This window comes from Jaculus jaculus, chromosome 1 (assembly GCF_020740685.1).
Source record: "Jaculus jaculus isolate mJacJac1 chromosome 1, mJacJac1.mat.Y.cur, whole genome shotgun sequence".
Lineage (NCBI taxonomy): Eukaryota > Metazoa > Chordata > Mammalia > Rodentia > Dipodidae > Jaculus > Jaculus jaculus.
The window spans coordinates 258,437,734-258,460,440 of record NC_059102.1 but is presented as its reverse complement, the minus strand read 5'-3'; the positions used below and the strand labels follow the sequence as shown (position 1 = coordinate 258,460,440).

At 41.4% G+C, this 22,707-nt stretch overlaps 1 protein-coding gene across 1 annotated transcript in view; it reads left to right on the top strand.

Moving 5' to 3' along the window:
- Positions 1-12,617, top strand: part of Cd55 (CD55 molecule (Cromer blood group)) — a 28,802-nt gene extending 16,185 nt beyond the window's left edge. Inside the window, exons 8-11 of the mRNA XM_045155015.1 lie at positions 1,800-1,862; positions 2,829-2,915; positions 3,825-3,845; positions 12,395-12,617. Coding sequence (XP_045010950.1) covers positions 1,800-1,862; positions 2,829-2,915; positions 3,825-3,845; positions 12,395-12,450 — 227 coding nt within the window. The 3' untranslated portion in view covers positions 12,451-12,617. The remainder of the gene's footprint in view (positions 1-1,799; positions 1,863-2,828; positions 2,916-3,824; positions 3,846-12,394) is intronic.
- Positions 12,618-22,707: the final 10,090 nt, after the last annotated feature.

Below are 22,707 nucleotides of genomic sequence, written 5' to 3'. Positions count from 1 at the left end.
AATAAATACCTCAGCTAAAAAAATCTTACCAACACCTCAGAAACCTTCCAAAGTAAATATTCTAGCTACACAAGTCCCACCAACACCTCAAAGACCTATCACAATTAAATTGTGTGATAACAAAAAGATAATTAGGGATTTAATTACCAGGAAATTAAAGCTCAGTGGAAGTATGTAAGTTCTGGATCAAAAATCAGAACTCTCTGAGAGGAGCAAAGCATGATTTCTATTTATGGGGGCCTTAAAATGAAAAGTCCATAGAAGACTTCACTTATCCCAGCATTAAATGTATCATCATTTGGACACCTGCCAGGTGCTGTGTGGTCCCCTATTCTGTGACATAGATAACAGAAATAGCTAAAGGCATGGCACACCCCATCTGAGTACCTACAACGCAGCAGGGCAGGGCAGGACAGTGTAGTGCCAGCCAGTACAGCCTTGTGCTCCAGAGACTGGACTGTGTACAGTCTCTTACCCAAATTAGTGCCCACAGTTTTCTCAACAATGACATGCAGTCTGCATGGTGTTTTCTGTTTACTTGGTTTCCATCTATTAAAACTGACACGTAATTGAGCAGATTGTGGTGCAATGTGCTACTTCAGTAAGTAGCTACACTATGCAGTGGCCCAGTCTGTAACGAGCAGCAGCCAGTCCTGTTTGGATCCTCTCATATGAGAAAGGCAGAGCTTAGCAGAATGAAAGAACCTGCCCAAGAGCAGCACTACCCAGTACTGCCTTAAAGGGGGTTTGTTTATAAAAGCAAAGATCTCTGAAGACCAAACACTGATATACTTTTAGATTTGTGATTCTTAGAAAATTTTATATTATCCTTATATGGCATAAAATCTAAGAAGGAATGAATGAATATATGTAAAGTGGGTACCTGGCACATGAGGAATGCTCATTACTTTAGAAAGGCAGCGAAACAAGCTCACAAGCTCGCTAATGTGCGAGGGAAACACTGGAGCAAGTAACTGTCTCCATTGGTCCAGCGGTTACACTGCAGTGTTCTTTGTCCGTGGTGTGAGTGGAGGAAGACACTTTAGGAGAGGAAATAGAAGTGTGTCACAGAATGAGATCATTACTGACTCCAACTTTGTTCTCTGTTATTTACACAGAAAATATCTTAAAACCTCAACATCGTATTAGTATAAATTTACTTTAGTCACTTATAATTATTAATAGCAAAGAAAATGATGCACTTTCAATTGCATATCCTACATACATATATGATTTTTTGCACATGTATAAAATCTAGGATCCACGAGTGAGAGAAAATATGCAATATTTATGTTTTCTTTTATGCATATTTTCTAATTTTCATTTATTTACTTGAGAAAGAGAGAATGAATATAGGTGCACCCAGGCCTCCTGCTACTGCAGGTAACTCCAGATGCATATACCACTTTGTGCATCTGGCCCTACATGGGGAATTGAACTGGGCAGGTAGGCTTTGCAAGCATGTACCTTTAAACATGAAGCTAACTCCTCAGCACTATATTTAACTGTGTTTTCTGAGACTGACTTATTTCATTTAATATGATGATCTCCATTTCCATTAATAAATGTCCTTATGAAACCCATCACTATGTGTAATGAATATACGCTAATAATAATAATAATAATTTTAAAAACAGAGTATTTTGCCTCCTTGGAAAATACCTAGTAAGGACTAGTTTCCTAATAGTCCCATTTTTGTATTTGTGGGGAGAGAAAGATGATAGCCATGGAGCAAGCAATGGGTAAGAAAGCATAATCTATATAGCATATTTAGTTATTTTTTATTTTTTTCTCTACAGCAAAATCTCCAATTTCCAAGGTCACAACAGCAGTTCAGAAGCCCACCACAGTGAATGCTCCAGGTATAAGAGTCCCACCAACTCCTCAGAAACCTTCCACAGTAAATATCCCAGCTACAGAGATCCCACCAACACCTCAGAAACCTTCCACAGTAAATATCCCAGCTACAGAGATCCCACCAACACCTCAGAAACCTTCCAAAGTAAATATTCCAGCTACAGAGATCCCACCAACACCTCAGAAACCTTCCACAGTAAATATTCCAGCTACAGAGATCCCACCAACACCTCAGAAACCTTCCAAAGTAAATATTCCAGCTACAGAGATCCCACCAACTCCTCAGAAACCTTCCACAGTAAATATTCCAGCTACAGAGATCCCACCAACACCTCAGAAACCTTCCAAAGTAAATATTCCAGCTACAGAGATCCCACCAACTCCTCAGAAACCTTCCACAGTAAATATTCCAACTACAGAGATCCCACCAACACCTCAAAAACCTTCCACAGGAAATATCCCAGCCACAGAGATCCCACCAACTCCTCAGAAACCTTCCACAGAAAATATCCCAGCCACAGAGATCCCACCAACTCCTCAGAAACCTTCCACAGGAAATATCCCAGCCACAGAGATCCCACCAACTCCTCAGAAACCTTCCACAGGAAATATCCCAGCCACAGAGATCCCACCAACTCCTCAGAAACCTTCCAAAGTAAATTTTCCAGCTACAGAGATCCCACCAACACCTCAGAAATCCATCACAGCAGAAAACTCCACCACAAAGGTCCCAGCAACAGCTCAGACATCTTCCACATCAAATGCTGTGTCTACAAAGACCTCATCGGCAGCCCTGAATCCTCCCAAAGCTAATACTTCTGCTGCACAGACCACACAAACCACTCAACAATTTAAAACAAAACCTTTACTTACACACAGCGCTCCAGCCTCTCAAAAGTCCACTCCTTCACCCGCTACAATGACTAAGTATCTCCATGGTGTACAAAGATTCACCTCTGCTCATATTACAGCAACATCACACGTACCTGTCACGAAGACAACCACAAGATTTCATTCAACAAGAACAGCTACTGAAAGGAAGGAAATTTCAACTTCAGGTCAGTTGATACTGTTCCAGTTTCCTGTGCATAGATCTTAAATATACTATGATAGAAATTGGAACTTGACCTAAACTGCAAGATCGAACCATATACACCTTATTGTAGCTAGCATTTTTCATGGTAATGCTTTTGGTTTATTCTGTCACTGAAAAATATAAATAAGATGATATAGTAATTTTGAGAATTTTGTTAGAATCTGCCAAAGGGAACTTTAAAAAAAAGTTTTACTATTTGCAAGAAAAGAGAGACAGAGACAGAGAATATGCACACCAGGGCCTCTAGCCACTGCAAACTAACTTCAGGTGCATGTGCCACTTTGTGTAGCTGGCTTTACCTGGGTATTGGGAAGTCAAACCTTGGTTGTTAGGCTTTGCAGGCAAGCCCCTTAACCACTGAGCCATTCCTCTAGCCCCAAAGGAAGCTTTTTGTGTTTTTGTTTTGTTCTTGTTTTTGTTTTTGAGACAGGGTATCACTATGCAGCACAGGATGGCCTTGAACTCAGGAACCCTTCTCTGCTTCTGCCTTAGCCTCCTAAGTGCTAAGACTACAGGCCCGTGCCACCATCCCACAACTGAGTTGCTCAGTTGTAGATTAGATCTTGTTTCTTGTCATCAAGTTGTGTGACTAAACTTGCATGTTGCTTGGTTTGGTATTCTGTAACTGTCATAATTTATGTTTATATTGGTGACTGTCAAAGAGATATAGGCACCAGTGTTGATGCTACTTAAGTAAATAATGTGTGATTTTTTTATAATTTTATTAGCTTTTTATTCATGGACATTTGAACTGATTATGAACTCTCGAGTGTAATTCATTGATATATAAATACATGTTAAAATTGCTAGCAAAAGAATGAAAATTTTCAACTTTTAGTTTTGTAATTCTTCTTTTTCTCCTTTTTTTAAGATGCTGCCAGTTTCCTATATGGTAAGTTTGGCTCTCCAGCAGTTAACAGAAATTGCCATCAATGCTGGATGTACAATCCTTATTCCTGGAAGAAAATATTATCTTTCAACTGTTTTAGGAAAACTATCAAAATGCAGTGTTTATGGGTACCTAAGAGAAAACGGGTGAATGCATTTTATCGGCGTGTCTTGTGGATGCCATCAGGCCCTCAGTATTTTTCTTCAGATTCCCAACAGTGTTCTTGTTCTAAGGTAATATTAGGAAAGCTTCAGATCATCTGGCCACTCCATCAGGTAGTATTGCATGCTCGGTGTATACATGCATCACTCTAGGCGCAAGGAAACAGTCATCAGTATAGTTTTGATGCTGAGTGTTTTAAATGTAACCATAATCTGCTCTTTAACCATTTTCAGATCACTATCCAACCCCAAATGAAACCAAAAGGCCTATTTTTGTTTATGTCTTTCCCTCAAACCCATTAGTCATATAAAGCAAAGGTTTCTTAAAATATATTCATTTGAGGGGCTGTGGAGATAACTCAGTTCATAAAGTATTTGCCTGACAAGCATGAGGACGTGAGTTCGGTCTCAGAACTCATGTCAAAATGCCATATGCTTGTAATCCCAGTGCCAGGGAGATGGAGACAGGAGGATCCTGCGCCTCACTGGCTGCCAAACTAACTAAATTGACAAGCCCCAGGCCAATTAGAGACATTGTCTGAAGAACAAGTGGCTAGGGACTGGGGAGCAACACCCAAAGTTAACATCTGCCCTCCACACACGCACACATGCATGTGCACCCACATACACACACAAAACACACCTATGTTAATATATATTATATAATATATTCTGTTAAGTCCAAAACATACATTTTTTGTTGCTGCTTATTCTAACATTTGTTTAATCTTTTCATTTATCCATAAATATACTATGTATTAATAAGATTAATAGACTCTTAGAGAAGATGGTAAGAAAAATGTTTGTTAAGGAGCAGAACATCTAAATAGCATATGGATAAGTAATGCTCAATAACAAAAGACACCTTCATGAAAAGGTGTTTATTTTTAAATTGTGTACTTATCAGTGAAGTCCCAATTTTATGCACAATGAATTCACTGAAGGAAGATAAACCTAAAAATGCATATTTTGTTACTATTGTTGTTACTATTACTATTATTTATTATAGTTATTTTATGTCTAAGCTCAAGGTTTTATTTTGAAATATTCCAGTATTATAATGCATTTTGTTAAATAGAAATAAATGTATTCAAAATGAAAAAAAAATCTCACAATTGAATGATTTAATGTTCACGAAAGTGATGAGTTTAATACAATGAGATTTTTCTTACCTAATCATTGGTATTTTGTAGAGATTTAAAGTGCTTATTTTTTAAAAGTTCTAAAAGCTAACTAATTTTTTGTGGTGCTGATGATCAAACCCCAGCCCTTGTGCAAGATAGACAAGGGCTGTCCACTAAATTCCACCTCCACAGAAACGTTTATTTGTTTGTTTGAGAGAGAGAAAGAGAGAATGAGCACATCTGGACCTCTGGCCACTGAAAATGAGCTCCAGACACATTTGCCACCTTGTGCATCTGGCTTACGTGGGTCCTGGGAAATCGAACCTGGGTCCTTTGGCTTTGCAGGCAAGTTCCTTAACCACTAAGCCATCTCTCCATTCCAGAAATAATTTTTTCATCTGAAATTTCAATTTTAAATATTTTCCCTGTGATTTCCTAGGAAACTGTCTCAGAGGAGGTTGTAATTTGCCTCTGTTCAAAAATTAAGAGGCACAGCCAGGCATGGTGGCGCATGCCTTTAATCTCTGTAGTCTTAGCATTCAGGAGGCAGAGGTAGAAGGATGACTCTGAGTTCAAGACCACCCTGAGACTGCATATTGAATTCCAGGTCAGCCTGGGCTAGAGTGAAACCCTACCTCGAAAAGCCAAAAATAAAAAATTAAAAAATTAAGAGACATCACACATATGGCAAAACATTTTTGTGTTATCACTTCAAAGACATAAGCCTGATATTTTTATTTATTTGTTAAATTTATCCTGTGAATTAGGTCATTTTTTTTTCATTTTAAGGGTAGGGTAACTATTGTAAGGAAACCATTTATTTAGTAACCTGTAGTTAATTGTAGTTAATAATTTTTGATTAGCATACAAAAAAGTAGGCATCACCATAAAATTTTCATTTAGTGCAATAAAATAACTTTACTAAAGACATGTGATTTCCCTAGCACTGTGCTGATGGAAACAGAAGGAGGTAGCAAGTGGCAAGCTGCTTGCTCTGCAGTGTTTATATTACACATTGAAAATACAGCTTTAGTAGGGATCTTACTAAGATATTTCTCCTCTGAAGAATCTCATTTTCTAAAGTTATGTAATTTTTCTGAGTTCTTCAATTTAATGATCAAGAACATTTTTTAGTTTGTACTTTTATTTAACCTAAGTTACATATCTTAAATTGATACTTATTCACCTTTGGGTAGAGGTTTTTTATAAACGATCAAATGAATTTTGAGATCATAAACAATATTCATATCTAAAGTTTTGTTTGTTCCTAATCTGGGAGATGAACTCAATAATTTACTGAGAATATATAGAGACTTACAAAAATATGCTTGTTCTTTCCGTTAAACCATCAACCTCTACAAACCTTTAAGAATTAATGTTCCAAAACTAGCTTTTGACTTCTGTAAATCTTGATACTATGGATCACTTTTGCTGTTTTGGAGGGAGTTCAAGCAGGGTCCTGCTGGAGCCCAGGCTAACCTGGAGCTCACTCTGTAGCCCAGGCTGGCCTCCTTCTCTCAGTGATCCTCCTACCTCGGCCTCCCAAGTACTGGCATTATAGACATGTGCCACCTCACTTTCGCGTTTTCTGTCTTTATTTTTCATTCAGATTTAAAATGTGATAAAATGATGGGGCTAATGAGAAGTGGTGAGAGGAAGAAAAAAACCTTTTTTCAGATTTATTTTTTTTAATTTTTATTAGCATTTTCCATGATTATAAAAAAATCCCATGTTAATTCCCTCCCTTCCCCCCCACACTTTCCCCTTTGAAATTCCATTCTCCATCATATTACCTCCCCATCACAATCATTGTACTTACATATATATATAATATCAACCTATTAAGTATCCTCCTCAGATTTATTTTATGACTGTCTTACAGTACTAACAATACTGTGCTAGAGGGCTGGTTAAAGAAACTGGGTAAAATACTCTGCAAATGTGCCTATGGGTTTTATAACTGTGCATAGTAGTAGAAGTGCTAATTAGTATTAATAGAAGGCTAATTGTGCAGCACCTACATTGTGCTGATTTGCAGCCATTCCTTCCTTCAGTAGTCACATTCACTTTGGCTGCTTTTCTCGTGTAATCTGTAATTGCCTCTGTAGTACAAATCAAAGGAGGTAAGTCCATTTCCCCTCCTATTATGCAAGTCTCATGTAGGGAGCATCAGCCACTGTGAGTCTGTGAATACCAGGGTCACTTCGTGTCTGAAAGACAGCATTGTAAGCACTCCTCCCCTTCCTCTGGCTCTTGCATTCTGTTTTGCTACCTCTTCTAGCCTGGTTCCTGATGCTTAGAGGGTGTGATAGAGATGTCTCGCTTAGTGCTGAAGATTCCACTGCCTTTTCTCAGCATTTTGACAAGTTTTGAGTCACTCCAGTGGTCACTGCCATGTGAAAAAAGAAGATTTTCTAAAAGTGAGAATAGCATTAATATGTGAGCATAAACATAAATAAATATTTAGAGGGTGGCTTGCTGGGCATAATACAGACAATAGAAGTCATTACTCTCCTGGGGTTTATGAGCTCCCCAGCCATAGGCTTTTGACTAAGTTCTCAGTACCAGGCAGGAATTCCTGCCCATAGAGTGAGCCTTAAGTCCAGTCAGAGAGCAGTTGGTAATAGACATACCACCATGATACAAGTTGGTCATTTGACCTGGCTGGCCAGCCACAGAGTTTGTAGTGTTCACTATTGGTTAAGACTGTTGATGATTTTCCTCCCCTAACAGGCTGTATAGGTCTTTCCATCATCGTGACATTTAATCAACTGGGAGGAGACATCTAACCCAGATCCAACTTGATTTCTTAGTGTCCTGCATCCCAAGCATGTGGTCTTCAACAACAGGGTCTTACTATCTGGTTCTTATGGGCAGCCACGAGCCTTGGTTGTACCGTTTGGGGGCCATGATGGGCCTTCCTGATTAACAACTTGCTAGAAGGTATCCTACCCCTGTGGTATTAAAAATTTTAGTAACAATCTATGGATTCTGGACACAGTATTATCCACCTTCACAAGATACCTGTGCCCAAACCATATTTTTTAACATATATGTTATTTAGCTAATAAAGAAGTAGGTTTCCTATCGCTGTTCATGACCTCTTAAATTTTGATTAGCTTTCCTCCCACTCCCCCTTCTCCTCCCCTGTGTATGTCATTATTTACAAATTTTGTCACTGTCCTACCAAAAAACAATGCCCCCCCTTCAAGGATTTGTTACTGGTGCTATAGCAGTTGGTATCCTACTTCTAGTCAAATTTTTTTCTGACACTATGTAAGCAGAAATTGTCATGACTTTTAACAATTTTATTATTACCTTTTCCATTAAGATTTGAATATTGTATCAGTAGATCATTCCTTTAGCTTAGTGTACTTTCAAACATTCTGTCTCTTTTCTCCCTCTGTAATTACTATCTGAGAGGAACAGACTTTGTGTAATTTTTTTTCTTAGTATATGTAAAGACAATAACCATATTTAAAAGAAAATGATTTAAAATTCAAAGTATCTCTTTATGTTATATTGGCTGTTTTCCTCCTTCTCTACTCAATATAATTTGTGATGTCTGTATATTACACAGACGCAAAGAAATCTAGGGAAAGTTAACCTAGAACATATTGTCAAAGTGCCTATGATTAAGCATGTTTCTTCATCTTATTTATTAAGATGTACCATTCTAACCCTCAGACTACATAGTGAATTCCAGATCAGCCTGAGCTAGAGTGAGGTCCTAACTCGAAAAACTAAAAAAAAAAGAAAAGTACCATTTTAGACAAAGGTAGACCAGTGAGTAAGAGAGCAAGTATTGAATTCTGACTCCCCATCTCAATCCTGGGGTGGTTTACAAGCTGGGACTGTGAGCAGCTTATCCAGTTTATTTGTAAGCTAGGAAAAAGATCAAACCTACCTAATGGGACTATAGTAAAATCAAATTGATTGTGACCTGTAAAGGGGATAGAATGTTTGTTTGGTACACAGGAAACAGATGTTAAGTCAGCAGCAAAGAAAACAAGTTGGTATTACATGTGCGCTGACCCACATTCTAAATACAGATATCATGGCTGCATCATGTGTCATATACGCAAGCAAGATGACTGAAGTTGACCCTATTTTGTTTTGCAGATTTAGCTGCTCAGAAATCTGACTGTGGAGTTTGTATAAACTTGACTTACTCCTAAAAAGGCCTAATGCCTGTCCATTTTATCCAATTTAATTACTAAGAACAACTACTTTTCAATACTATTACCAAATTTCCTGTTTTAATTCCTGGGCTGGTGCAGGCTGGTTCCTTTTTTACTCTCCATAACTTTGCCCTTTGTTCTATGGAGAAAGTATTTAAGTATATATACTTTCTTAAGGGCTTGCGGGATGTAAGTTATATGTAACTATCCCACTGTATATAAGGGACTTAGGCACCTGTGGCCCTTACAATCATGGGTTCCTTGAACCAGGTACCCTATAGCACTGCACATCTCAAAAGATGTCTATAACTGGAGAAGCCATATTTGTTGTTCTTGTAAGACTGAATAGATAAAGTGTATAAACATTCTCTAAATAACTAAGTGTTTCAGTCTTTTAGTAATATATGTGTGTATGTGTGTGTGTGTGTATGTGTATATATATATTTTACCATTAGGTCCTAGTGTGGGATGTGGGGGAAAAGGTTATAGTCTTTACAGATATTTAATACTAATAAAGTTCTAAGTGCTGTGATAGCTAATATACTTAGACATGACATTTTACAAAGGTTTTAGATGTAATTTAGAGCCTAGCACAAATAACTGGGGGGGGGGGTGTTTCCTTTGTTTTTTGTTTTTTTTTTTTCTGAGTAGGGTCTCACTCTAGCCCAGGCTGACCTGGACCTCACTCCATACTTCCATGCTGGCCTCAAACTCACAGTGATCCTCCTGCCTGTGCCTCCTGAGTGTTGAGTAGATTAAAGGTATGTGCCATCACACCTAACTAAATAGCCAGTCCTTGCTTATATGAAGTGAGTAAGATTGGTACAGATACCTTAGCAAAAGTACTCTGAAAATAATTAAATTAGCTGCCATGTCCTTTCATGGATGTGTTCCTGCCTTCTACTGACTATTACTAATTCATCCAGCTGTACATTACCAGTTTTTGGAAGCTGACCTAAGTGGTTTGGAGTCTCATGGGATGGAGGAGCATCATGTGATCTGTTATCAAGCATCCTCCTTGGCTCGCATCAGCTTCTGAACATCCCTTCATAAAGTCATTTGTTATATTTTAATAGGATGAGAAACATTGAAGAAGTATTTGTTTTGAATTACATTAGATATTTTGAAGTAATAGTTTTTAAACAAAATTTTGCAAACCCTTAAAAAGAGAATTTTCTTTTATATGTATTGTTAAAGAATCACCGCTTGCCTAGGCATGGTAATCTCAATTTTAGCACTTGGGAGGATGAGGCAGGAGGACCATGAGTTTAGGGCCAGTCTGGGTTACGTAGCAGTCTTGTCTCAAAAAGAAAGCTCTGGGGGCTAGAGAGATGGCTTAGCAGTTGACCACTTGCCTATGAAGCCTAAGGACCTGGGTTTGAGGCTCGATTCCCCAGGACCCACGTAAGCCAGATGCACAAGGGGGCACACACATCTGGAGTTCGTTTGCAGTGGCTGGAGGCCCTGGCGTGCCCATTCTCTCTTTCTCTCCCCCTCCCTCCCTCTTTCTCTGTCTGTCACTCTCAAATAAATAAATAAAAATAAACAAAAATAAAAGTTTTAAAAAGAAAGTTCTGAAAAACAATCAGATAAATGGAAAATCAATCTACTAGCCTTATTTATACTGAAGTATAAGCTGTCAAGGTTAAAAATATGACCTTATGAGGGTCTGGTTCTTCTCCTTATTTCATACTTATTTAATTAAAATATTGAACTTAAATGGGACAGACGAGATAGTTAATGAATGTGCAAGTGATAATGTAACTTCATTTTACATTATCCTTTGTGTCTGATGAAAGGTTTATTTAGTTCTGTGTAAGAATTGGGTTAACATGCAAGTTTTAGTTTAGGGATAAGAGCAAGTCCTTGATTTTGCTATTTGATAGTAAGTTAACCATATAATAACTCAGTATTTCCTTGTCTACTGTCCAGCTCCTAGAAAACACATAAGAACAAAGAACACAATATTCTGTTTCACGTTAAAGATCACCTTAGAAGTAGGACCTTGTGATGAATTATAAAAGGCATATATGGTTTAATAAAACCTCATTTCTATGCCTTACAAAATTCTCACCAAAACAGTTGTCTTAGGGTTTGTGCAGACTCAAATCTGTTGTTTCTAGAATTGTTTTTCCTAATTGAATGGATAACATAGCAACTCTTTCATTTCTGTGATATATATGATCAGTTCTTGACTTATTATCTCACCCTGTATTTGTACTCCATTTATTCTGACTAGATATTACACTGTCAAAAATGCTTGGAGAGGGCTGGAGACATGGCTTAGTGATTAAGGCATTTGCCTAAAAAGCCAAAGGATCCTAGTTCAATTCTCCAGGACCCACATAAGCCAGATGCACAAGGGGGCGCATGCATCTGGAGTTCGTTTGCAGTGGCTGAAGGCCCTGGTGAACCCATTATCTCCCTCTCTCTCTCTCTCTCTCTCTCTCTCTCTCTCTCTCTCTCTCTCTCTCTAAGTAAATAAAATATATTTAAAAAAATACTTGGAGAGAGACAATGATGCATAGATGCATAGGGCTTAATAACAATGCTTGTATTATGACAGTTTTCATTGTGAGATGATGGGTTTATCTTGCATTTGTTTCTCCTTTTGCTTGGTGCCTTTTAGACTTACCAGTGTTCAAGAAACATTATTATATATTAAGATATCTTTTTATAAGCCATGTTTATCAAGTTCAGAAATAATAATCTCTTGCGATGTCTTTAAATGAAGATAACTTGATGGAAATCTATTTGTGAAAGTTCCAAGTGTCTTAACCTCTTCATGAAATTGTCTTCTACTCCTCATGAAATATTCAGGGGATTTTCATTGGCTCTTAATCTGAAAGTTCCTTAAATTACTTTAGCTGTTACTGATCTAAGAAACTAAAAGCTGTCATACTTTAATTGTTGCAATAGCTACTAAAGTACATCTGCTGACAGCTGTCTATGCTCCTTAACTTAGGTTTGTTTTGCAATCCAAATAAGCCAATTCTTTTTGATATTTTATCACATAGTGATGAAAAATTAACAGTTATCAGTAATAAGTAAAAGCATTTTGATTTTAACTTTGTTTTCATTTTCAGGGCACACATGTATAGCATTGGCCATTTTGCTTGTGACGCTAGTAACCATTGGCTAGTTGACTTAGACAAAGAAGAGCTCAGGTGCCGCATTGGTGGCATGGTGATGACCATCGCTGCCTTCCAAGAAGAGTTCAGAAGAAAGCATACACAACTACAGAGACTGCTTCTAGTTTGTTAGAGCTTCCTGGAGGAGTTGGTGCAATAAATGCAATAGTTGATTTCATTCTGCATGCTACCATTGCTTTGAGGTGTGTTAGGAGCGTTCACAGAGCAAGGAGAAAGGATTTTGTCTGCAGTCACATTCTCAATGCACATAAGGCCCTTTGGAAACAGAGCAACTCACACAACTGAGCGATCACTTTCCTAAAAGTGCAGGAAAGTGTGGAGGATTGTTCATGCTTAGAACGAGACCATGAAGGAAAGGAAATAACTAATTTCTTTTTACTAGATGAAAGTGTTATTTTTATTTATAAGGAAAATAGAAAGTTAAAAATGTTAGAGAGCAAAATCAAAACAAAGACCCAACATCTGGTCTCTTCTAAGCAAAATTGCCAAAAAGAAATTAACGGCGTTCTAAAATAACCCTTGGCCTGAGGCATTTTCATTTCTATTCTCCATTAAAATGAGTCCAAACATTTTAAAAGACAAACCATGCTAATAAACCAGAAGCGGCCTGGGGATGCAGCTCACTTGGCAGAGTGCTGGCCTAACATGCACAAAATCCTGGTTCTATCCTCAGCACCACACAAACCAGGCATAATTATGTGTTCCTGTAATCCTAGCACTCAGAAGGTGGAGACAGGATAATCAGAAATTCAAGGCCACCTTCTGCTATATAGGGAGTTTGAGGCCAGCCTGGGATACATGTGACCCTGTATTTAAATACACAAGTTAAATAAATAAATCACCCAAGAGTGTTAAACTTCTTGGAAGCATGGGGAGAGGATATGTTTAAATACTAATTCGCCCTTTCTTAAACAGATAATGATGCACGAATTAGTCCATTATAAGATGAATAAGCTATAATTTTGTTCTCAGGGAAATTCCGGCTGGAGAGATGGCTTAGCAGTTAAGGCACTTGCCTGCGAAGCCTAAGGACACTTGTTCAAATCTCCAGGCCCCATGTAGCCAGCATGTGACGTTGCACATGTGCACAGGGAGGACATGCATCTGGAGGTTATGCACAAGAGCCAAAAGGCCCCCACCATGCCCATTCCCTCTATCTCCCTCTCTCTTTCTCTCTTCCTCTCTCTCTTGCTCTCTCTCAAAAATAAAAGAATAAAAATAAATAAAGCCTTAGGAGGATCTTTTCTTTGACTCGTCTGTTAAAGTATCTGGAGATATTGCAACATAAAAGATTCTCTATTTCTGAAGTGAGCTGTTCATAGCCAAATTGTAAATCTTATCTTGTAATATTAATGTTAACTTATTTGTATTTATTTATATCAATGGACACTTTGATTTTACATGAACTTCAAGAAGATATGTAATAAAAATTTATTTTCTCTAAATAGAAATAAATACACTTTTGTCTCATGTAGCATTTGACATTGGTTTTCTTCTTCTTTTTTTTTGGTTTTTCGAGGTAGGGTCTCACTCTAGCTCAGGCTGACCTGACATTCACTATGGAGTCTCAGGGTGGCCTCGAACTCACGGTGATCCTCCTACCTCTGCCTCCCGAGTGCTGGGATTAAAGGCATGTGCCACCACGCCCGGCTGAAATTGGTTTTCTTAAATGTGAATATTTTGTTTCTAAATAAGAGATTCTTTGGTTACCTCCCTGAATAGTTAGTATGCTGTCCTTTGATGGTCCTCGTGTGAATTGTTTTCAGTGACTTTGAAGTTATACTGTATTCTTTTTTTCTCAAATATGTGTTATTCTCTCCCACAGAGTTAGGTAAGCCGTTATCAGTTTATCTAAGACAGTCATATTAGTTTGCAGGTTCTGAAAATACTCTTGTCACTTCCAATTGTATTTTTAAGTGTTAGATTATACTAGAATATACATACAACTAGGTTAACAATGATTATGATTATGTCGTCCTATCATTTTGGTCCTGGTATTGAAATTACTTTTTTTGTTGTTGTTTGCTTCTTGGAGGTGGGGTCTCACTCTATCCCAGGCTGATCTGGATTCACTGTGGTGGCCTGGACTCATGGCAGTCCTCCTACCTCTGCCTCCTGAGTACTGGGATTAAAGGTGTGCGCCACAACGCCCAGCTTGAAATTGCTTTTGAGCAAGTTCTGTATCTAAATACGCTATCACATATTTCTAACAAAGGATGGTTTCCTACTTATCTACAGTCATCACAACAATATTATCCATAATTCCCAGCTAATTTCTAATATTAGGAAATTCTTAAAACTGTCCTAAAAGTTCTGGGAATAGGCACACATCCACTTTTATACTTAATCATCTGTGAAGTATGAAAGCCTCCTTAGCCTTAGTCCTATGACAAGTTGGTCCTTCCTAGAGTAGCACAGATAACAATGATTCATTCCAAAAAAATTTCAGAGGCTGGGCATGGTGGCACATGCCTTTAATCCCAACACTCAGTAGGCAGAAGCAGGAGGATCACCATGAGTTTGAGGCCAGCCTAAGACTACATAGTGAATTCCAAGTCAGCCTGGGCTAGAGAGAGACCCTACCTCAAAAAACCAAAATAAATAAATAAATATAAAAACAACCAGAGAGTCTACCATGTATAAGTACATTCTAGGTACTGGGGTTAGCTTTAAAATTCGTGTCATGGTGAAGGTTATGATGAGGTTTAGAGTGAGGATATTGAGTGTTAGTGGATGATGTTAGGGTTAGCTGATGGGATGAGAGGGGTATAAAGTAAGATGGCTGAAATGAGTTTGCTAGCCCAGAACCAGTCCGGGCAGCTTGAAAACCACAGAAGCACATTTTTCTCACGGTTGTTGGAGGCTGATGAAGGCATGAGTAGGCCAATGTTCTCCTGAGACCCCTCTCCTATTCTTACAGAAGGTGTCATTGCCCTGTGATTCCATGTCACCTCGCTTCCCTCTGTCTCTTTTTTAAATAAAGAAACCAATCATATGGAAATAGGAGCTACCTTCCTGAAACAACCCTATGATCTCCTGAGTTCTGGTTCAGGACGTCAGCATATGAATACTGAAGAGGACACAGCTCAGAGCAGACTGGATATAGCCTCCTTCTCTGACTGTCATGAATGGTGCACCCCTGGGATGTGGGGAAGCTGTGGCTTCTGACAAGAAGTCTGCTGAGATTTAAGACACAATATGGCTACCCAGAGTTCCCCAGAACAGTGAGGGATTGTTCAGGAATTCGTGTTAGGAATTCTGTTAGGAGCAAATCATGGGCTTGTGGTTAAGAAGAAGGTGCCTTTTTCCTCCCTTTTTTGTAATACTGTGGATGGAACCCAGTATGGTAGGCAAGTACTTTGCCACTGTAAGCTACATCCCCATACATAATTTTTAAAATTTATTTATTTGCAAGAGAGGGAGGGAGGGAGAGAGAGAGAGAGAGAGAATGAGCACTCCAGGGCCTCCAGCCACTGCAAACAAACTCCAGATGCATGCGCCACCTTGCGCATCTTGCTTACGTGTATCTTGGGGAATTGAACCTGGTTCCTTTGGTGTTGCAGGCAAGCACCTTAACCGCTAAGTCATCCCTCCAGCCCAGGAGGTATCATTTTTAAAAAGAGGTGTCTTACGTATCCTGAAGCTAAAATGTCAGGACTTACTTTCAGATACTCACAGGACACATGGAATCAGGCAAACAAGAGGGTTGCTTTTATTTGTCTCCATCTACACTTAAAACACTTTTCATAATTTTTAAAAAAATATTTTCATTTACTTATGAGAATGAGAGAATGGGTATGTCAGAGCTACAAATCAACTCCAGACACATGTGCCACTTTGTGCATCTGGCTATACAAGGGTACTAGGGTTATCAAACCCAGGCAATCAGACTTTGCAAGCCAGCAGTTTTAACTGCTGAGCAATCTCTCTGGCCCCACATTTTTTCATAATTTTGTTTGAGATAAGGTCTCATGTAGCTCAAGTTGGCTTTGAGTTCAGTATGTAGCCAAGGATGACCTTGAACTCATGATCATTCTGCATCTACTTTCTGAGTGCTGGGATTACAAGTATGCTCCACCACACACAGTTTATATGGTGCTGGAGACCGAACACAGGACATTGCGCATTCTAGGCAAGCACTCTACCAGGTGAGCTACATTCCCAGCCATTCCATAATTCACTTCTCCGAGTGATCGGAGGGTGAATTGGGGCGGAATTTCCAGGAAAGGGGCTGGAGTCAGGCATCGGGGCGTCAGGGGGTTTGGGGAGGTGTTATAAGATGGAGGGCAAATTGCCAGGGCATGCTCTCTATCCCACCCTAGCCCACTGCCCCCAGTGGTCCTTGCCGGGTTTGGCTGCTCAACCTGCCATGTGCCATCTGAAAGAAACCTCAGTGCTCTCTGCCCCACCCCCTTCTTCATCCTGGGGCCATGGCTGGCAAGTGGAGAGAGGTCATGAAGGTCTTAAGGGACACTGGAGCCAAGGCCTGAGGGGTGACAGTGAAAAATAAAAGATAGAAACTAGCTAGGCAGCATAGGGTAACAGGACCCCAAAGTGTACATAGCTTTCTTTCTCCTTGACTAAATGCAGGAAGTGTCATCGGGCCTGCAAGGAGAATCCGTTTTTCTTTCCTTATTTTGTTTCTGGAAAGTTACACCCTCCGGCAAAGATTTCTAAAGTATTAAACTTGCACCCTTCCTAGAGAACTAGGATTTCTGGGAAAATTGCTCTACCCAGAAACCCTGTTCCCTACCTAGATGACTTAAGATTTCTGGGAATGCCGCTCCTGTCCTAGAAACCCTACCTAGAAACCTACGAAGCCTGGTCTTTCTTCCCTAAAGCAGTTCCCCTTCCCATGAAACTTCAGCCAGAGTCACCTGATGCATTTGTCTCCTGTCTCATTGGAGTCCCTCCCTTCTATCAAGTTCTAATACACTCCTAAATTCTACATTTCACCCTCCCATGGTCTAGGAAGTTCATTAGTTGAATTCACAAGAACCCAAAAAGGCCATTCACTCTATTGAAGCTCTGTGTGACCATTGAGTGTCTGACATCACCTCCTGAGTTACTGCCCACCTGAGAACTGAGATAAGGCAACATTGCTGTCAAGGATAGCACCCCCAAACTCCCATATTAACAAAGGCATAAAGGTATGGTAAGGTATTCTAGGCAGAACTGAAGGCTCAGGCCTGGGGGAGAGATGGGGGGCCATAGTTGGGGTCCGCTGAGGTGGAGGGTAGTCAGGAATGACAAGAGCAGGAGAGAGATGAGATCTTGTCTGGTGGACTCGAGATAATGTGACAGATCTGGGAGAGCCACCAACTAAGCATTCCATCAACAGTCACCTCTTTTTTTTAACTTTTCATTAATGCCTTCTACACATATAAACAATATACCACGCTCATAATCCCCTCCCACTACCACCTCTTTCTCCCTCCAAAATCTGCCCTCCACTGAATCCCTTCTTCTTTTTGTTCAGTCTCTTCTATCTTGATGCCATCATTTTTCCCCTCTTGTGTAGCTAGTGTCAGCTGCCATGAGGTCATGAGGATCAGCAGCACTTTGTATCTGCAGGTCCCAGCCAGGTACGGGTCGGGCAGTGTCCCTTGCTCTCTGGCCCTTGGGCCTTGGTGGTCCTAGAGTCATACTGTTTTCCTTGATGTTGTATGGCATTTTTCCTCCAGATATAAAATGATACCTGTTGCAGTCAGGTTCACAATGCTGGCAGAAATCATTCAGCCAAGAGCAGCTTGTGGGAAAAAATGGGGGTTCATTTTTGGCCTACAGGCTTGAGGGGAAGCTCCATGACAGCAGGGGAAAACAGTGGCATGAGCAGAGGGTGGACATAACCTCCTGGCCAACATCAGGTGGCCAACAGCAAGAGGAAAGTGTGCCAAATACTGCCAAGGGGACACTGGCTATAACACCCATATGCCCACCCCCAACAATACACTGCCTCCAGGAGGCATTAATTCCCAAATCTCCATCAGCTGGGAACCTAGCATCCAGAACACCTTAGTTCATGGGGGACACCTGACTCAAACCATCCCAATGCCATTGGAGTAGAGAACACTTTGGTCATGTAAACTTTGGAACAGAGCAGCCAGGCCAGTGGTTATGGTGGTGAGCTATTGACATGAGACTCACATGACCCTCACCTGGAATTCCAGCTACTCTACTCTCCTGCCCTCCCCCAAGCTACAAGTGATCCTAGGACTTGATGATGCAGTCTCCATGAGGTTGTCATCCAGAATGGGGTGGCACTTTGCCGTGATACAGAGTCACCCACACTCCTGGAAGGGACCCCTCACTTGTGCTCTATAAGTAACACCAATAAACTCATTGGTGCAATCATGCTCTGGTCTGTCACCTGAATCCTAATCTAGGGCTTGAATTTATAATCCTCCTGCCTTAGCCTCCTAAATATAGCTGGAGTTTCAGGCCTGACACTAAGCCTGACTAGAATGCAGTCTTTAGCTACTAAATAACACATCGGTACCAGCTTGTAAATGGTGACAATGTACCAAAGCAATGTAAGATGTGGTATCCAATGATTTGAGGTGTGGGAATGCTCTATTGACAACGACCTTGAAGATGTAAGACTATGAAACTCTTTTGAAAAATATTTTAATGCATTTATTTAACATTATATTATAATATTATTATTTTGGTTATCTGAGACAGGGTTTTCTTGTAGCTCAGGCTACCCTCAAACTTTCAATGTTGCCTAGGCCAGCCTCAAATTCTCTGTGTTATGGGAAGCTAGCCTTGAACTCCTGATCCTCTTGCCTCCACCTCATTAGTGCTGAGACTGCAGGCATGTGCCTCACATCCTGTAAAACCACTGTACTCTGAAATCAAGTTTTATTTATAATGCGCTCATGGCTATTTATTTTGCAGCAATCATGAGCGCGCCTTGTGGCCGAGATGGGTCATGTCCACCATAGTGGGAGTTCCCAGGGCAGTGCTGGCGCTCCTCCCTGGGGGTTTCCTGTACTGCTGCTGCCCAGTGGTATCTGTGGAGGGGGCATTGAGATGCAGCCCTGCCCTGCCGCCAGCAGCCCTGGGAGTTCCCTTCCCCCCTTGGTGACTTCCATTCTGGTAAAGTCAGGTCCTTGACGACTGTGCAGAAAAGAATTTCAGCTCGAGTCAGAGTTAAGTAGAGATAAGAGATAGTGTATACACACTTCAGATTGAAGTGCACAGGGTGGAGGAGAAGAGAGGAAGAGAGAGAAATGGAAGAAAAGGATAAGAGTGGGCTGAGGAGATATCTCAGTTGGTAAAGTGCTTGCCCCGTACGCAGAGGAATCTAGGTTCGAGCCTTAGAACCCACATGAAATGCCAGGCATGCTGTCATGTGCCTGTAATCTTAGCACTGGAGAGGTGGAGACAGGCCAGCTCGTCTGTCCTAACTGATGAGTGCTGGGCCAATGAGAGACCCTGTCAAAACAGGTAGCTGACCTTTCTGAGGAAGGACATCCGAGGTTGTCCTCTGGCCTCCTCACATGCACATACATCACATGTGCACGCTCACACACAACACACATTCCCAGAGGACAATAACAAGATGCTTCGGTGTGGGCTTTGTGGTGTGCCCTAAGAAGAGCTCTCTGGGATTCCGTGGCTTTTGAAGTTGGGTTGCTCAAGGACTGTAATTTATAAGCAGGTTCAAAGTTTGAAAGTTAGGGGCATGAGGCTGGGGAGACAGTGTGCAGTTAAAGGTGTTTGCTCCACAGCTGACCTGATTCAATGCTCCAGCACCCACGAAAGCCAGTTACCGACTGGCACACATGCCTGTGATCCCAGCCACATCTACGATAATGGGAGGCAGAGTCAGGAGAACCCCAAAACTCCCAGCGCCAGCTAGACTGCATTCCCAGCAACAAACAACACCACCGTGCCTCACAAAAGATGGAAGTGACTAAGGTGCTTGCCTGCAAAGCCAAGAACCCAGGTTCCCTTTCCCAGGACCCACATAAGCCAGATGCACAAAGTGGCACATGAGTCTGGAGTTCCTTTGCAGCAGCCGTGTGCCCATTCTCTCTCTCTCCCTTTCTCCTCTCTCACTCGATAGATAGATAGATAGATAGATAGATAGATAGATAGATAGATAGATATAGTATATATGCATTTCTCTCTTTCTCAATTAAATACAAATAAAATCATTCTTTTGAAAAAAGATAGAAGACTGACCCCTTTGATGTTGTTCTCTGACCTCTACAAACACATCCTAATGTCATCCTCTGACCTCCACAGTGCACCATGGCACACACATGCCCATGCCCATACTCACACAAACATGCATACACACAGTCATACACACACAGCTAGGTGAGGTGAAGAACAGCCCCATTCTCCTGTGTCATCAGTGTATGCAGGGTGGGGCTGGCCTGGCTTGGGGGTTACTCTTATCTCCTACTGGTATGTCAGCCATGAGGTAAGGCTGCTTTCTCCATGAAGGGCTGTGCCCTGTGAGTTGTCCCTGCTCAGGCATGTTGCTACCATCAGGAATGGTTCCATTTTTATTCTGACCTAAATAACTAGCCAAAAGGTACCTGATTGACAGGTATCATGGGTGCCAACCTCCAACAGCAGCTATGGGAGCGGAGGAACTTCCTAAAGGCGGGCTGAGTGAAGTGAGCAAAGACAGGTGTTCCCATCCTGCACTCTCAAGTCAGGCTGGACTGTCAGATTTTCCTGTCAGTCACTGGGGTGTATGACCATACTGATCGGCTGACTGCAAAGCTCTGGTCACAGGGGACCAATGTCACTGAGAATTGGAAGAATGGAGTGTAAGCCACCCCAAGATCAGGCTCCCTGGCTACACCCCTCCCCATATTCTGCAAGAGGACATGATGGGAGCAGGGTGAGTCCTGGGGTTATCACATGTGTGCTCTGAATGGCAGGTGCCACTCTCCTGCTTTCTTACCCGCGGGGTTTCTCCTTCCCCTGCCTCAGCTGCTCTGGGAGGCAGTGGGGCGGCTGGCAGAGGACTGGGGAAGACTGTGCTCTCATAGGATAAGGAGTAAACAGTAGTGAGGAGCAGTGGGGACCAATAAGTGGTGACCAGGGCCACAGGAAAGGGAGACAGGTGGACAGTGGCCTCCCAGTGATCAGGGTGCACACCACCCAGCAAAGTGCGAAGGTCTGAAGTAAGAAGTGTGGGGCTACTCCGCTCAGACAGGAGCCGGGCAAGGAAGGGCTGAGGCTGCTCTGAGCCCTGGCAGAGGGCTGGGAGAGGAGAGCAGCTACAGCTGCGATTCCAGCTGCGATCATAAATATGGTGCAAGTGAATCAGAAATAGAGCCTGGAGCAAGAGGGCTTTGAGGGACTTTCAGGAGCAGGGCGGCATGATGCATTTTCCTTTAGGGTGGCTCCGGTGGCTGAGCAGAAGCAGAATGAAGATGGCTCCCAGTTCTCAGGGGTCTTCAGTGATGACAGCTAGGAAATGTTGGGTTTAGAAACTCGCTATGGCTCTTCTGGGCTGGAACCCCAGGCAGGCTTCTGTGTGCCCATGTAACATCCTTCCTCCAGGGGGAGCCAGTGGTATCTTCTTTTTTTTTTTCTTCCCCTTTCCTTTTTCTTGTCTTTTCCTCTCTTTCTCCTTTTTCCTCTCCCCCTCCCCGGCGCTTTTTGTTTGTTTGTGTGTTTGTTTTCGTTTTTATTTTTGAAACAGGATCTCACTCTGTAGCCCACACTGGCCCGCAACTCACTATGTAGCCCAGGTTGTTCTAAAATTTGAAGCAATCCTGTCTCAACCTCCCAAGTACTGGGATTACAGTGAACGACAATATGCCCAGCTGGGCTGATGTCATTTTTACAGCTACAATTTCAAGCAGCAGAAACTGCCAATGGGTGACTTAGTGATCAGGGTTCACCGTAGGGGAGCAGCGCCCATTCACTACGAAGCATTGTAAGAATTCCTAGGCCTCTGTCTCCCCTGACATGGCTGTCTGTTTTTTTATCCCACACTCATAAAAAGGCCAAGGCAGATTTTTGCAGTCTGGGGTGACAGAATGCTATCTCATCATCCAGGGAAAAAAACATGACTGTACTGACTGCAGGAGTGTAGAGTCTCTGCAGCCCCTCTTGGACCCTTGCCCCAGCCCAGCGCCCTCCTAGGACCCTGCTAGCCAATGAGGCACCTACTCCTACTCTCCCAACAGCTCCTCCTTCATGACAGCAAGGCCCGCCCACATCCCGCCCACTCCTCACGAACTGCATTACCATTGGTTAACCGGATTCTT